General features: G+C 44.5%; 1 protein-coding gene across 1 annotated transcript; it reads left to right on the top strand.

Annotated features, from left to right (window-relative positions):
• The first annotated feature begins 6,624 nt into the window (after positions 1-6,624).
• elac1 (elaC ribonuclease Z 1) lies at positions 6,625-12,328 on the top strand. The gene is made up of 3 exons (XM_055661050.1): positions 6,625-6,902; positions 8,948-9,418; positions 11,021-12,328. The coding sequence occupies exons 1-3, from the start codon at positions 6,746-6,748 to the stop codon at positions 11,488-11,490; spliced, it is 1,098 nt and encodes a 365-aa protein (XP_055517025.1). The 5' UTR covers positions 6,625-6,745; the 3' UTR covers positions 11,491-12,328.
• Positions 12,329-16,811: the final 4,483 nt, after the last annotated feature.

The raw sequence follows: 16,811 nt of genomic DNA on the forward strand, positions 1-16,811 counted from the left end.
ATCATCCATTCACCGAGTAGTGAGACCCCGGAGATAGTGGTCTCCCTCGACGCCGAAAAAGCTTTCGACAGGGTCGAGTGGAGGTACCTATATGAGGCGATGGACAGGTTTGGCCTCGGTAACAGTTTTATTCTTTGGGTCAGTCTATTATACTCGTCCCCGGTGGCCTCAGTACAAACAAACGGCACACTGTCGCCCCACTTCCCCCTTCAGAGAGGTACCAGACAGGGTTGCCCGTTATCACCACTCCTGTTTGCTGTCGCGATAGAACCCTTGGCGGTCTGGTTACGCTCAGAGAAGGGCTTTAAAGGTATTACACGGTTCGACACAACTCATAAAGTCTCATTGTATGCGGATGACCTGCTCCTGTACATCTCGAACCCAGTCAGCTCTCTCCCTGTGATTACGAATATTTTAGAACGGTTTGGCGCGTATTCTGGTTATAAACTTAACTACCAAAAGAGTGAGCTATTACCGATTAACTCATTGGCTAAGCAGCTCCCTCGCTCTTTAACCTCATTCAAATGGGCAGAGGACGGGTTTCGCTACCTCGGCGTCTTTATCACAACACCCTTATCTGATATGTTCCGCACAAACTTTCTGCCTCTGGTTGAGAAAGCTGAAAGAGATTTTGACCGCTGGTCAGTTTTACCGCTATCCCTCGTGGGCCGGATAAATCTGGTCAAGATGGTCGTCCTACCCAAATTCCTGTATCTTTTCCAGCACGTCCCTATACTTATCACTAAATCTTTTTTTGATAAATTAGAAAGGACAATATCTAAATTTTTATGGGGTAGCAAACCGGCTAGAATCCGAAAGGCGATACTGCAGTCTCCTAAGAGTGACGGCGGTTTGGCACTTCCTGACTTTAGGCGATACTATTGGGCAGCTAACTTGCAAAAACTCCTGTATTGGATGAATGATGATTGCGACCACCTACCGACCTGGGTACACATGGAAAAGGCGAGTTCACATCTCCCGTTGCGGTCTGTCCTATGCTCCCAACTCCCCCTTCCTATAACATCTGTGGGTGCAGGCCCAATTGCGTCCCTCTCGCTCAAGATATGGAGTCAACTCAGGAAAAACTTCGGTTTACAAGGCCCTTCCATCTTGACCCCACTGCTTAAAAACCACATCTTTAAACCTTCAAGTACAGACCACGCATTCAAAACCTGGCATAGCAACGGTATCAGTAGTATCAAAAACCTATACAAGGATGGCATCTTTTCGTCTTTTGCGGAGCTCTCGTCCAACTATAGCCTCCCAAACTCCCACCTTTTTCGTTTTTTCCAGATTAGGGATTTTGTGAAGAAGACATTCCCCCATTTCCCAAATCGCCCCCCTGAAACCCTGACCGATACCATCTTAGCTCTAGATCCCAACCGGAAGAAATGCATCTCTGTTTTGTATAACTTGTTAGGGTCGGTTATATTGAAACCTCATACCTCATTAAAAGCTGCGTGGGAGGGTGAGCTGAATACGAAACTAACAGACCAGCAATGGGACTCTGCCTTGGATTTGATCCATTCTTCCTCCATATGTGCCCGTCATGGCCTAATCCAATGCAAAGTCCTTCACAAAGTCCACTACACAAATGCAAGATTATCTAGAATTTACCCCGCTGTTAGGGACACCTGCAACAGATGTAATCAATCTCCTGCCAACCATAGCCATATGTTTTGGTCTTGCCCTAAGCTAGCAGCCTTTTGGAGGAGTGCTTTCGACTTGATAAGCAGAGCCTATGGCCAGACTATTCCTCCAAACCCACTGTCAGCCATTTTCGGTACCCCTCCCAACACCAACCTCTCTGTTGCGGTGAAACGGGTTCTAGCTTTTACAACCTTGTTAGCCCGGAGACTGATCTTGCTTAACTGGAGGCTCACCTGTCCCCCGACACACGCCCGCTGGATTAAGGAGGTGCTTTACAATTTAAAGCTTGAAAAACTTAGGTTCTCTCTCAAAGGCTCTACCAAGACATTCCTAGATACATGGAACCCTTTCTTGGAACTTGTTAACTCTCTCAACTTGTCCCCGGACTCGGAAGAGGACTGAGTGCTCTCCACCATTGTACTGCTCTACTGCAGCTGCTCTCCCCTTAACCCACACCACCCCCCCCCCCACACTTATTTATTTAATTACTTACTTATTTACTGTTATTAGTGACCCCCTTTTTTTAATTCTTATTTTTTTTTTTTAGTACTTTTTGTTCGGTTTATCTTACCATATTTGTGTGGATGTGTATGTATGTGAGTGTTGTTTGTCCCCGTTTGGTTCCAACCTGATTCGGGTGGGTTGAAGGTGGGTAAGGGTAAGGGCTTTGAGGGTCGCTTACATACTGTTGCACAATTATGCCTTGACTGTCACTGTCTGTTATTGTATGTATGCAAATTGTTGTGAAATTCAAATAAAAAGATTTAAATCAAGAGGGATTTAGAGCTCTTAAAGGTAGTCAAGGGATATGGTGAGAAGGCAGGAACGGGGTATTGATTGTGGATGATCAGCCATGATCACATTGAATGGCGGTGCTGGCTTGAAGGGCCGAATGGCCTACTCCTTCACCTATTGTCTATGATTCTTGGGTCTCTGCCATTTATTATGCAGTGTATTTCCAACAGCCAGCTACATCTATGGAATGCACATGAGTATCTTTATTGAATCTAGATTTAATTATTCTAACAAATGTACTTCTTGAGGTTTCCTTAATTCTCCCTCCAAACTTCAATTTGTCCAAAACTCTGTATCTGTCCCATCTCATATGGTGGTGAATCTCTGGAACTCTGCCACAGAGGGTAGTTGAGGCCAGTTCACTGCAGAGGGAGTTAGATGGGCTAAGGGGATCAGGGGGTTCAATTCAGGTCCTGTATGATGCATGTATATTGACTTCGGTGAGGCTAAGCAATGGCCTACCCTGATCTATGTTTTATGTTTCTATATGGTCACTGCAGATGCTGCTTGGGACAAATTCACCTCCATGTGATAGACTTCTGATTGACCCTGATCTTAAAATTTCATCTTTTCCTCTAGACTTGACCGTTGTTTTCAAATGCCACTTCATATCACTTAATGTTTTCTTGGACACCCCAGTTTTAATCACCCCATTGCTGGCAGAAAAAGTTTATCAGCCAAGTCCCTAACTAGAATTTCCATTGGTCACTCTGTTTGTAAGGCATACAACTTTTAGCTTTCTGCCATAATATATCCTGTGGTTCATAGTGAAAGTTTTTTATTTACCTCTGTTCTGCATATTAAAACATTTTACTGTGATAAAGCACAGTGTAAATAAGAGGATGGGGTAGTTAAACTTTAGTTCTGTTAGGTATATTGAAGAAAATATTTATGTTGTGGATAAACTTTTATTGGTTTTAATACTAAATATGCAAAATTAATTTCCATCACTCCTGATTATGTCTCTAGTCATGGATGAAGAATTGTGTGTCAGTTTCTCAATCGCAATATAAATAATAATAACTGATATTGATGGTCTGTTAGTTGTGCATTGTTTTTTGTCTTTATTTGCAAATTACCGAATAAAACATTTTCAATATATTTGTTTATGAAATTGTTAGTTTTTAATTTTAGTTACCCCAACGCAATATTCCACCTCTCACCCGTTTTCCCCCAATGCAACCCGTTTCCCCAACGCAATATTCGACCACTCACCGATAGCCCCCAACTGGGCAGGCGCAGCTCATTTTCCCCTCATCCCCCAACACTCCCCACCCCCTCTTCACCCTCCCTCTTCTTTCCTCCTCCCCACTCCCTCCCTATCTCTCCCTCTCCTTACCCCTACCCTCAGTCACTCCCTCCCTCCATAACCCCTCTCCCCTCCCTACTCCCCTCCTTTCCCTCTATCTGTTTAAATAATTTTAAACAATAATCCTCTCCTCATCCCCTACCCCCACTACCTCTTCTTACAATAATGTTACAAATCTCTCATTGGACTGGGAGCCCTGACTTTGTTAACATTGTCCATAACCCCTCTCCCCTCCCTACCCCCGTGGGACCCGTTGGGCCTCACTCCCCCAACGCAATATTCGGTCTGGAGCTGAGGGTGGGGGAGGGAGGAGTGCGGCTCTGGGCCCAGTTCGTGTCTGTCTCTGTGTCTTTGTCCGCTGCGCTCGGGGCCCTGGGCTGTGGTTCGAGCTCTGGAGCAGGGGGAGGGAGGAGCATGGCTCCTGGCCCAGTCCATGCCTGTGTCCAGCGTGCTTTTATCAGAGACAGCGAGTTTTTTAAAAATGTAAATGAGATCTCATTGTGACGTCATAGCTGTAACTGCCATTGCAGTGTTTCTCAAACTGGATTTTGCAAAGTTAAAAATGTACATATAAATATATGTATTTATACACACAAACACACACACGCATGCAATGTAAGCCAAAGAGAAGCAAAATAGTGGTTGAAATGGTTGCGGGGTTCGGTGAGCCGCGGGATTGTTTGTACCATCGCCCGGTGGGGTATCGCCTCAGCGAAGAGGGGGGAAGAGACTGCAGCCCTAAGATTTTTGCCTCCACCACAGTGAGGAGGTGCTTGGAGGACTCACTGTGGTGGATGTTAATTTGTGTTTATTGTTATTTATTATTGTATTATTGTATGTATGACTGCAGACATGAAATTTCGTTCAGACCGTAAGGTCTGAATGATAATAAAGGTAATTCTAATTCTAGGCACGGGTGGTGGGAGGGACACAGGAAAGAAAGAGAGAGGAGGGGAGGGGGGTGTGGGGACTACTTAAAATTAAAGAATTCAATTTTCATACTGTTGGGTTCTGAGGTGCCCAAGTGGAATACAAGGTGCTTGCTGTTCCATATACCCACCACTTTTTTCACGTAGCAGGTGGTGGGTATATGGAACAAGTTGCTTGAGGAAGTAGTTGAGGCAGGTACTATAACAAGTGAAAAGACAATAGGTGCAAGAGTAGGCCATTCGGCCTCGAGCCAGCACCGCCATTTAATGTGATCATGGCTGATCATCCACAATCCCTGTTCCTGTCTTCTCTCCATATCTCTGAACTCCACTATCCCTAAGAGCTCTATCTAACTCTCTCTTGAATGCATCCAGAGAACCAGCCTCCACTGCCCTCTGAGGCAGCGGATTCCACACACTTACAACTCTCTATGTGAAAAAGTTTTTCCTCATCTCCGTTCTAAATGGCTAATCATTCTTAATAGCAAGAATAGCACTCCATCAATAGCAAGTCCACCACGAATTCCTTAGTCTTGTCAGTGTTGAGCTGCAGATGATTCAGTCCACAACACTCAACAAAGTCATTGACTACACCTCTGTATTCAGCTTCCCTCCCCTCATTGGTGCAGCCCACAATTGCAGAGTCATTTAAAAACTTCTGGTAGGATTCCAAGTTGTATCTGAAGTCTGAGGTGCAGATGGTGAACAGGAAGGTAGAGAGGACGGTCCCCTGTGGGGCCTCAGTGTTGCTCACTACAATGTCCAAGACACAGTTCTGTAGGCTGATATATTGTGATTGGGTCGTTGGTGATCCAGGACACCAATGGAGCATCCACCCGCGTCTTCATCAGGTTGCTCCCTCTAGTGCAGGCCGGGTGGTGTAAAAAATACTGCAGAAGTAAAAGAACCATGACTCTCACAGTGCTTCCCGGCTTATCCAAGTGAGCATAGGAATGATGGAACAGGTGGATGATGGCGTCCTCAACCCCTAACTTTGTTTAGTAAACGAACTGCAGGGGATCCAGGTAGGGTTTAACCAGGGGTCGCAGGTGAGTGAGTACCAGTCTCTCAAGGGACTTCATGATCCTCTTTGGTACAGGAACCAGTTGCTGCCTGACCCGCTGCTACTCCAGCACCAGCTGTTGCTGGTGTCTGCATCTCACGAGCCCGGTTCCACATTACCAGGGACATAGGTAATACCGGGGGCATGAGATGGACAAGGGTCTGGACACGAAACATCACCTTTCCATGTTTTCCAGAGATGTTGCCTGACCCGCTGAGGTACTCCAGCACTTTGTCTGTCTTTTCCAGCTATCACTTGCAAAGCTCTGTTCCAACCACATCTCTTTTAGTTTTCTTCCTCCCTATTAGATTCAGTCTAAAGTATCCCAACCTGAAACATCACCTATCCATGTTTTCTATGGATGCTGTATGACGTGCTGAGTTACTCCAGCACCTGCTGTTTCTCACATCTCTGCTACCGGGGACCTGCGGTGGAGATGGGTCTGGTCCCGAAACATCACCCATGTATGTTTTCCAAAGATGCTGCCTGTTACTCTAGCACTTTGTGTCCCTTTGTGTATTGACCAGCATCTGCAGTCTTTTGTTTTAACACCATACAGTGATAATACCTTGCAGATAAACACAAAAAGCTGGAGTAACTCAGCAGGACAGGCAGCATCAGTGGAGAAAAGGAATAAACCCTTCTGCAGAATTATAATACATTTCCCCCCGTTATTGAGGAAGGGTCTCGACCCGAAGCGTCCAGAATCTCTCCAGAGATGCTGCCTGTCTCGCTGAGTTACTCCGGCATTTTCTGTCTGTCACCGGATTATTTAAGGTTTTTTTTGCAAGGTTTTGTTTTGGATCCGATCCTAGGTTTGCAGGATGACGTGTGTGTGGGTGTGTGGGTGATTGAGGACGGGTTGATTTGACGGGGAGGTGCAGCGTTGTCTGCTGCTGCTGCTGCCGCCGCCGCTGCTGCTGCAAAGATCATAGAGCGGAGAGTTGCTGCTCCTGGTCTGATCGCAGGCCGGGCGGCCCTTGACTCGGAGCGGCCGCTATGGCGGTGGAGTTGACCTTCCTGGGCACCGGCTCGGCCTACCCGTCGCCGACACGCGGAGCCTCGGCCGTGGCGCTGCGCTACGAGGGCGAGTGCTGGCTCTTCGACTGCGGCGAGGGGACGCAGACACAGTTGATGCGGAGCCAGTTGAGAGCAGGTGAGGCTCCCGGAGCGGCCCAGCCAAAGCGGCGGCCCGGCCCATCCCAGGCCCGGCCCGGCCCATCCCGGCCCGGCCCGGCCCATCCCGGCCCGGCCCGGCCCATCCCGGCCCGGCCCGGCCCATCCCGGCCCATCCCGGCCATCCCGGCCCGGCCCGGCCCAGCCAAAGCGGCCCGGCCAAAGCTGCCCGGCCCATCCCGGGCCCTCCCGGCCCATCCCGGCCCGGCCCATCCCCCCGCCCCCTCTCGGCCCAGCCCATCCCAGCCCCCCGGCCCGGCCCAGCCAAAGCTGCCCCCCCCCCCCCCCACCACTCTCACCCTCGGGCCACTCTCCCCCCACTCCCTCCCCCCCCACCCCCCACTCTTCTCTCCCCCCCCCCCCACCACTCTCCCCCGCTCACGACGCCCCTCCCCTCCCCCTCTCTCCCCCCCCCCCCCCCCCCCCACCACTCTCTCCCCCCCTGCCCTCTCTTCCCCCCCCCACACTCTCCCACCCTCGGGCCACTCTTCCCCCTCCTGCTCTCATCCCCCACCACCCGCTCTCCCCCCCCCCCCTCTGCCCTCCCCCCTCAGAGCTCTCTCTCCCCCTCTCTCCGCTCCAGCTTCTCGTTATCACCCTACAAACACCTTACAATGGCCTGTTTCTTTTATCATCCTTACTCATTTGCATTCATTGTTCTTTATCTAGCAATGTTACAAAATTTTGAGATTTAAAAAATCAAGTCTGTAATTTATCCCATCAGATAAAGCATAAAAAGAAGTTTAATTTGACACCTAATTCACTTTCATATCTTCAGTATTAAAAAGGTTATGGCCATTTTCATACTCGGAAATTAGCATCTTGTTCCCTGTTGCTTTTCCATTGACTTAAGATCGAGGACTGTCAAAAGCCCATAACTTTCTTAAAAATTAAGAGAACTGAAAGAAATTTTCAGTTATTATAGATTGAAGCATTCTGAAACAAATATGAAACAATCTTACTTAGATGACTTGAAATTAAAGCATATAATTAGTTAGTTACCTAATTGTAGCTAATTACAAAATTCAATTACTAGATCTAAACATCTATCAATTTCTTAAGAATAGATTAACATTTTTAAATAGCCTAAGTGTCCAAATAACATTCACACAAGAATTCACAATATAACATAATTTTTAAATCTCATTGTCATGGATTTATAGGCCAAATGGAAAGATTGTTTACAGAATGTTTAATACCTGTAAATTAATGGCCATTTAAACATCTCGCGAGTGGGTTTTTCTGGAACGCGATCATTTGGAACATTGCGGTTGCAGTGATTTTATACCCCCATATCGGCAGGGAAAGTACTGCTGGTTCGTATGGGGGAAAAAAATCACCGTTTCGCAACTTAAAATGTGAATTAAAGGCATCTTAAGGGGCACTTTTATACATAAAATAAACGGCTTTCTTTTACCTGTCCCGTACCTGAAATCCGTCCCCGTTATCGGCGTTGACGCCTTTAGAAGCTGATTTTAAAATTACTCCAGCGCCGAACTAGTCGGGCAATTTAAAAAAAAAAAAATACACAGAACGCCCGTCGGAACGATTCTCCAGCAAAAGCTTGCACTCCAACCAAATATATTCCAGGACAAGGTAGGATAAAACCACGTTTTAACCCCCCCCCCCCCCCCCCCCCCCCCCCACCCTCAAAGGCGCCAAAATCACGCACACGGCCAGTGGCAGAATTGCAGCGCCACTGAAGGTAAGTATTGTAACATAGCTACTTTATCTCTCCACATCACCGTCTATATCTCTCGTTTCCCTTATCCCTAACCAGTCTGAAGAAGGGTCTCAACATGAAACGTCACTCATTCCTTCTCTCCAGAGATGCTGCCTGTCCTGCTGAGTTACTCCAGCTTTTAGTGTCTATCTTCGGTTTAAACCAGCATCTGCAGTTTCTTGCACAAATCTTTTCTGCTTGCAAGTAATGATAATTAATTAAGAAAAATTCCAATTTAAAACTTGTTTGAGAGAACCAAGAATAAAACTAAAATACTAATCCCAATTTTTTTAATTTTGCAGGTAAAATTTCAAAAATTTTCATTACTCATCTTCATGGTGATCATCTATTTGGTTTGCCTGGACTTCTATGCACAGTAAGCCTCCAGAGTAGTTCTCTCTTAAACAAACAGCCTGTTGAAATTTATGGGCCTGTTGGATTAAGGACATTTCTGAGGACGTGCATGCACCTGTCTCACTCGCAATTGGTCTTTTCGTATGTAGTCCATGAACTGGTACCAACTGAGGATCAGTGTTTTCCTGAGGAATGGAGGAGCCCCTCTGCACACAATGTGGATGATCAGCTTCATCCACAGGAACTACAAGGAAAAACAATTCATCTTGATCCTCAGGAAGACTGTTACAATCTTGTCACCCATGAACAGTTCATAGTAAAAGCCTTTAGGCTTTTTCATCGCATACCATCTTTTGGGTTTGTAATTGAGGAGAGAGAACGACCAGGAAAGCTTCAGACTCAAAAGCTGAAAGATATGGGTAATTTTATCTTACCACATGTTCACATTGTTCATCTTTATTTTTTGATGTACCATTTGCAGATTCAGTTGACAGACCAATCCGTACTGGCGATATGAAGTACTTTAGTGCTCTTAAAAAATAATGCAATCGGTTGAACTAGATTGACATGTTTACTTTTGTAATCACCCACATCCTCCCCATCAAAATAAATAGTGCGGCTCCACCAGACTCTAAAAGTTGTGCAGGATGGCGCAATGGTAGAGTTCCTGCCTGACTGCGGCACAGACTCGGGTCGATCCTGACTACAGTTGCTGTCTGTGCAGAGATTGCATGTTCTCCCTTTGACTGCATGGGTTTTCTCCGGATGCTCCAGTTTCCTCAAAGACGTGCAGGTTTGTAGGTTAATTGGCTTCTGTAAATTGTGTAGGATAGAACTAGTGATTGTTGGTCAGGGTGGGCTGAAGGGCCTGTTTCCACAATGTATCTCTTTGGAAAAAAAAAGTTGAAGGAATCTAGGAAAGTGAAAGTGCACAAGGAGGTCTCTGAGCCTCATGTACCTGTGCTCTCTTTGAATGTGGTTGCACTTGGTCCCTTCTCTTTGTGTGTTCAGATTTCAGTCATTTGAAACAATTGTCCTCATCTTTCCTCCACCACAATTTCTGCCGCTTACTTTCCAGAGGAAATGTTTTTTGCTCTTGAAACCTCCTCTTGAAATACTCAAGTTATCTACTGTTCCAACTTCTCATAACTGAAGCCCCTTATCCAAGTGAAAAACTCCTTTGAAGCCTGAATTCTCCTGGAATGTGTTGTTGGTGTTGGACAATATAAGCGGCCTGAGTATTGATTTATGGAATGCTAATAGGATATCCATTTCTGTATATACAAGTGAGTAAATCAAACCAGTGTCCACCCAGGCCACAGACACAGAACTGGGGTCACTGTTTTAAAATGAAGGGTTGCCTTTTTAAGAAGAGACAATCTCAATTTGTGAATTAAAAGTCCTTTGAATGTATCAATTAAAATAATTTCCCCATTTTTTTTCCTGTTACAATTCCAGGATTCTGAATAACCATGATTGAATTACTTGTATTCATGTTGAATATTTAGTCAATTTTCTCTGCAAAAATTGTTATTTTTCCTTGTAATGCAGCCTACCTGTTCTTACCCAGTTACTTCAAATATTAAGAGTATTTGAGATTAAAATTTAGACGTTGGTCTTGCTATATCAGTGTTTTAGTTTGTAGTCTTCTCCAAATTATTTTTGCACGTGATGTTAATTTGGAAATAAACAGGTATATTCCACCCTGCATACTCAAAAAGCTTGTTGGGGGAAGTGGGGAGTGCAAAGAGAAATGTTGGAATCGCTACATGTTATTTTAGATGGAAGTTTTTTGTGAATAAATCAAAATGCTGGAAACATTGTGAATATACTTCTGAAGTTGTCACAATTACATTTGCTTTATTAAATTGTCTAGAATTAACCATTTGCTTAACTTTTGTAGATTAAACCAAAACGGTAAATCATTTTAAAATTGCAAAATGGATATGGTTCTTTTTCTCCTTTTACTTCAGTAACATATATTTTCTTTTCCCCTACATGTCGTATTTGGAATAATCCAGGTATTCAACCAGGACCTTTGTATGGGAAACTAAAAAATGGACAGCCCGTCACTCTTAACAACGGGTTAACTGTTTTTCCTATGGATGTTCTGGAAGCTCCCATTCCAGGTAGAAAAATATGCATTTTGGGAGATTGTTCAGGAACAGTGGGTGAAAAAGGTAAAAAACTTTGCATTGATGCTGATGTGCTGGTGCATGAGGCCACACTAAATGATAGTCAGTCTGACAAGGCTGAGGAACATGGACACTGCACTCCGAAGACGGCTGCAGAGTTTGCAAAATTATGCAAAGCTAAACGGCTGGTTCTCACACACTTCAGTCAAAGATACAAACCTACTGCCCTTACTAATGAAGGAGATGATGACGTAAAGGAACTGAAGACTCAAGCTGAGCTGGTACTAGAAGGACAGGAAGTAATTCTGGCCGAAGACTTTATGGTGATTGAAATTCCTTTTAACAGGACAAAGTAACAAGTAATCTCAGCACAGTAAAACACTATAATGAAGAAATATAGAATGTGATTGGATGAATTATTGTATTAACGTTGCAATTATTTTACAGATTTATTATGGTGAAATCTGTTACACAAGATAACCTTGAAATTTTAATGAGTATCCTTGACAATTACTGCTTCTGAATGAGCATTAGAACTAGTGATGTTTGCATTATTTGCTCTTAGTTCCATGATGTGGAAGAATGTTATAAATTTAGAAAGCTACCCGAGCAGTGTGTTGAGAGTTTTGCTTCTAATGTGGACTCGCTGTACAAAGGACTTTGCCTTAGATGAGTTTATACTATAGCTCCAAATTTCATAGTTGTTATTTGGAATTTGCTGATTTTCAAGCTACACTGGGCAGCAAGGTAGCGCAGCAGTAGAGTTGCTGCCTTACAGCGCCAGAAACCCACGTTTGATCCTGACTACGGGTGCTGTCTGTACGGAGTTTGTACGTTCTCCCCATGACCTGTGTGGGTTTTTTCCGGGATCTCTGGTTTCTTCCCACATTCTAAAGACGTACTGGTTTGTAGGCTAATTGGCTTGGTATAATTGTAAATTGTCCCTAGTGTGTAGGATAGTATTGGTGTGCAGGGATTGTTGGCCAGCATGGACTCAGTGGGCCAAAGGGCCTATTTCCACGCTGTATCTCTAAACTAAACACTGTTTATGTTTGGCTAGGTGTTTGAACTTTATATACTCTGACTACGTGATTGAAGTTCCCTGGTGGAATGAACGGTCAAATCACAAATATCAAAGATTTAGTCTGGTAGAAATGGAATCCAATGAAATGTACACGGCTTTTCTCTGTAAGAGTGGAAAATGAAATGAAAAAACACAATGTAAGAGATTCTGGATCAGTTCCTGTGGATTGGAGGGTAGCTAATGTTATCCCACTTTTCAAGAAAAGGGGGAGAGAGAAAACGGGGAATTATAGACCAGTTAGCCTGACATCAGTGGTGGGTAAGATGCTGGAGTTGATTTTCCAAGTCGGCATGGATGACTGGTCCAAGTCAGCATGGATTTACAAAGGGGAAATCACGCTTGACAAATCTGTTAGAATATTTTGAGGATGTAACAAGTAAAATGGACAAGGGAGAGCCAGTAGATGTAGTGTACCTGGACTGTCAGAAAGCGCACTGAAGATTAGTGGGCAAAATTAGGGCACATGGTATTGGGGGTAGGGTATTGACATGGATAGAAAATTGGTTGGCAGACAGGAAACAAAGAATAAGGATTAACGGGTCCCTTTGAGAATGGTAGGCAGTGACTAGAGGGGTGCTGCATTGCTCGGTGCTGGGACCGCAGCTATGTATAATATACATTAATGATTTAGATGAAAGAATTAAAAGTAATATTAGCAAATTTGCAGATGACATAAATCTGGGTGGAAGTGTGAACTGTGAAGAGGATGCTATGAGGATACAAGGTGATTTGGACAGGTTGGGTGAGTGGGCAGGTGCAGTATAATGTGGATAAATGTGAGGTTATCCACTTTGGTGGCAAGAACGGGAAGGCAGATTTTTATCTGAATGGTGTCAGATTAGGACAAGGGGAAGTACAACGAGACCTGGGTGTCCTTATACATCAGTCATTGAAAGTAAGCATGCTGGTACTGCAGGCAGTGAAGAAAGCTAATGATATGTTGGCCTTCATAATGAAAGGAGTTGAGTATAGGAGCAAAGGTCCTTCTGCAGTTGTACAGGGCCCTGGTGAGACCACACCTGGAGTATTGTGTGCAGGTCTCCTAATTTGAGGAAGGACATTCTTGCTATTGAGGGAGTGCAGCGTAGGTACATGAGGTTAATTCCCGGGATGGTGGGACTGTCATGATGAAAGAATGGAGCGACTGGAATTTAGAAGGATAAGAGGGGATCTTATAGAAACATAAAATTATTAAGGGATTGGACACGCTAGATGCAGGAAACATGTTCCTGATGTTGGGGGAGTCCAGAACCAGGAGCCACAGTTTAAGAATAAAGGGTAGGCCATTTAGAACTGAGATGAGGAAAACTTTTTCACACAGTTATGAATTTGTGGAATTCTCTGCCTCAGAAGAGGGCGATTCACTGGATGCATTCAAATGAGAGTTAGATAGAGCTCTTAAAGATAGCGGAGTCAAGGGATATGGGGAGAAGGCAGGAACCGGGTACTGATAGTGGATGATCAGCCATGATCACATTGAATGGTGGTGCTGGCTCGAAGGGCTGAATGGCCTACTCCTGCACCTATTGTATATGTATCTAGAACCATTTGATATTTGCATAAGAGCATCAATCTTGTGAGAGAGATGTCCTACATTTGCTGCTGTTGCACTTGAGTTTGAGTTATATGAAATCTTTGTCTGCCAAAGATTTGAATATTCTAGCTTTTTTAAATTCACAGTTTGTAAGATAAAATTGAATTATGGAAAAAATGTGTCTGTGTGAGGTCACACACGTGACCAGTCATATTTGACCTCTGACCCCAAGCAAACAATGTTAGCAGAACAAAACTTTCACTTGATAAATGTTGAAAAAAAATTTGAAAAATATACAATACAAAACAATACACCTGTAATGCTTTCAGAATTAGAAGAGATGTGTTCCACAATTTTTCATATTTTGGTCACACACGTGACTAAGAATGGGCCTATAGTGGTTTTCTGGCTTGGGGAATATCAATGCTCCTAATCCAAATCCAAAACTGAACCCAACATTGATTTCATTTTCATCTGTGCATATTTCAGGGTGAGGTTCTTTAATAACAATTGGGGTGAACCCATGTCGTTTGGCCCAGAATTTTATCTCACTACCAAAGCAGAGCAAAACTAATTCACAAGATGATTTTATTATAAACCTGTACTGTATGGCTGTTTATTATCATTTGAACATTTATCCTTCTTAAAATTCTTGAATCCAATGTCTTGATGGTAGTATTTAGACTAGATGTCAACCTTCAATCAAATTAGGTCATAAATAGACTTTGCATTACCTCAAAACTCCATACTTGTACTGAACAATTTAAAAAATTCTGATAAACAGCCTCAATTCTCCAAATTTCATGACATAGAAACATAGAAAATAGGTGCAGGAGTAGGCCATTCGGCCCTTCGAGCCTGCACCGCCATTCAATATGATCATGGCTGATCATCCAACTAAGTATCCTGTACCTGCCTTCTCTCCATACCCCCTGACCCCTTTAGCCACAAGGGCCACATCTAACTCCCTCTTAAATATAGCCAATGAACTAGCCTCAACTACCTTCTGTGGCAGAGAATTCCAGAGATGAAAAAATGAAATGAAATGATTCAATTTATTGTCATTGTCAGTGTACAGTACAGAGACAACGAAATGCATTTTTAGCATCTCCCTTGAAAGGGAGACACAGGGCGTCGCGGTGTGCCCGCGCCTGCCGCCGTACATTCCATTACAGGCAAAGGTGGGTGAAGTGTCTTGCCCAAGGACACAACGACAGTATGCACTCCAAGCGGGATTTGAACCGGCTACCTTCCGGTCGCCAGCCGAACTCTTAGCCCATTGTGCTATCTGTCGCCCTGATTCATCATTCTCTGTGTGAAAAATGTTTTCCTCATCTCGGTCCTAAAACATTTCCCCCTTATCCTTAAACTGTGACCCCTTGTTCTGGACTGCCCCAACATCGGGAACAATCTTCCTGCATCTAGCCTGTCCAACACCTTAAGAATTTTGTAAGTTTCTATAAGATCCCCCCTCAATCTTCTAAATTCTAGCGGGTACAAACCGAGTCTATCCAGTCTTTCTTCATATGAAAGTCCTGACATCCCAGGAATCAGTCTGGTGAACGGACTGTCAAGTTGAATGTTTGCATTCTTGAAGGATCTTAGCATAGATGATCCTTTGCACAACTAAATCTAATTTATTTGACAATTAAACAGATGGTAGATGATGTGCAGTTAACCCTCGTTTTAATGGACCCCTTTATAATGGATTTGGATTAGAGCAGACTGAGCTACCGACAGTACCCTGGCTTTCAAGGTGCATCAGCAAGCTCCTCTTCAGTTGTTGTCGCAGCTGTTGTTGCGGCTCACGCTGTAGACCCTGACCGGCAGCGCTTTCTTCAGGCCATTGCCAACGACAGGTCACTCGATCACTGTGGGGTTCCCTCCTGTCTCACAGCTGCCACTCCTACCTGTCATCTGTCGCTTTGGCCAATAGGCCTCTTCCCCTCCCCTCCACCTCCTTCTCCTCCCCCAGAGTCACCTGCGGGGGAGAAGGAGACAGCAGTGGAGGAGGAGTGGAGTGGGTAAAGCGACGAGAGGAGGCGGTGGTGGAGGGAGGAGCAGCAGAGAGGACAAAGCGATGGCAGAAGGAGGAGCTGGAGCGGATAAAGTGACGACCAACAGGAAGAAGCACCAGCTGATGTGAGGGGGGAGGGAGCCCCATGGTGACTGAACGTGTCTCGTCATTAGCAGAGGCATGAAGAAAGCTCTGCCGTCCAGGGATTCCAACGTGAGCCATAACAGCATCAAGCAGTGGGTGAAGAAGGATTGCTGGTGCAGACAGCGGCATCAGCACCTAGTTTTAAGGTGAAACAACACAAAGTGCTGTAGCAGCAAAAATCTTTTTTGCTGTATCTTGGTACAGGTGGCAATAAACTAAACTAATTCAGCAGACTGAATCAGCCTGAAGAAGGGACCCAGCATCACTTATCTATGTTCTCCAGGGATGCTGCCAGATCTGCTGAGTTACTCCAGCACTTTGTGCCTTTTTGTGTATTAACCAGCATCTACAGTTCTTTATATCTGCTGCATACAATGATAATATCTTACTCGGTTATAGCTGACAGGCGGCATTAATGGACACCATTCCCCTTCCCCTGCCACCACCCGTTATAGGGTTTACTTTACTCCTCGCAACATTTAAGAAAAGACGTGCATTTGAAACATTGAGGCACGGACCAAATGCCGGCAAACTGGCTTTGTGTAAGCTTGATGAACACCATGGATGTAGGCCAAAGGTCCTGCTTCAGCGCTGTGTGACTATAAATGGCCGTTATTGTTAGGAGACCCAAGACTTTCATTACAGGCTCTCAAATACAAAATATCATTTATAAGACAGATGTGTGAAAAACGATTCTACATTTCTAATAATTCTGTCAAATTCAGGTACGGTATTTTGCGAAACCTCTTGATGTTTAAGTGGTTGTGGAACCAGGAATCATTATTTTTAAATAGCTCCAACCTTTGACTGGGTTTGTGCACATTTCTATTTGACCATTTAATACTGTTGATCTATCCTTCCCAGGAATCAAATATATTTTTCTCTGCAGAATACTTTT

This window comes from Leucoraja erinacea, chromosome 1, assembly GCF_028641065.1.
Source record: "Leucoraja erinacea ecotype New England chromosome 1, Leri_hhj_1, whole genome shotgun sequence".
NCBI classification, from domain to species: Eukaryota; Metazoa; Chordata; class Chondrichthyes; order Rajiformes; family Rajidae; genus Leucoraja; species Leucoraja erinaceus.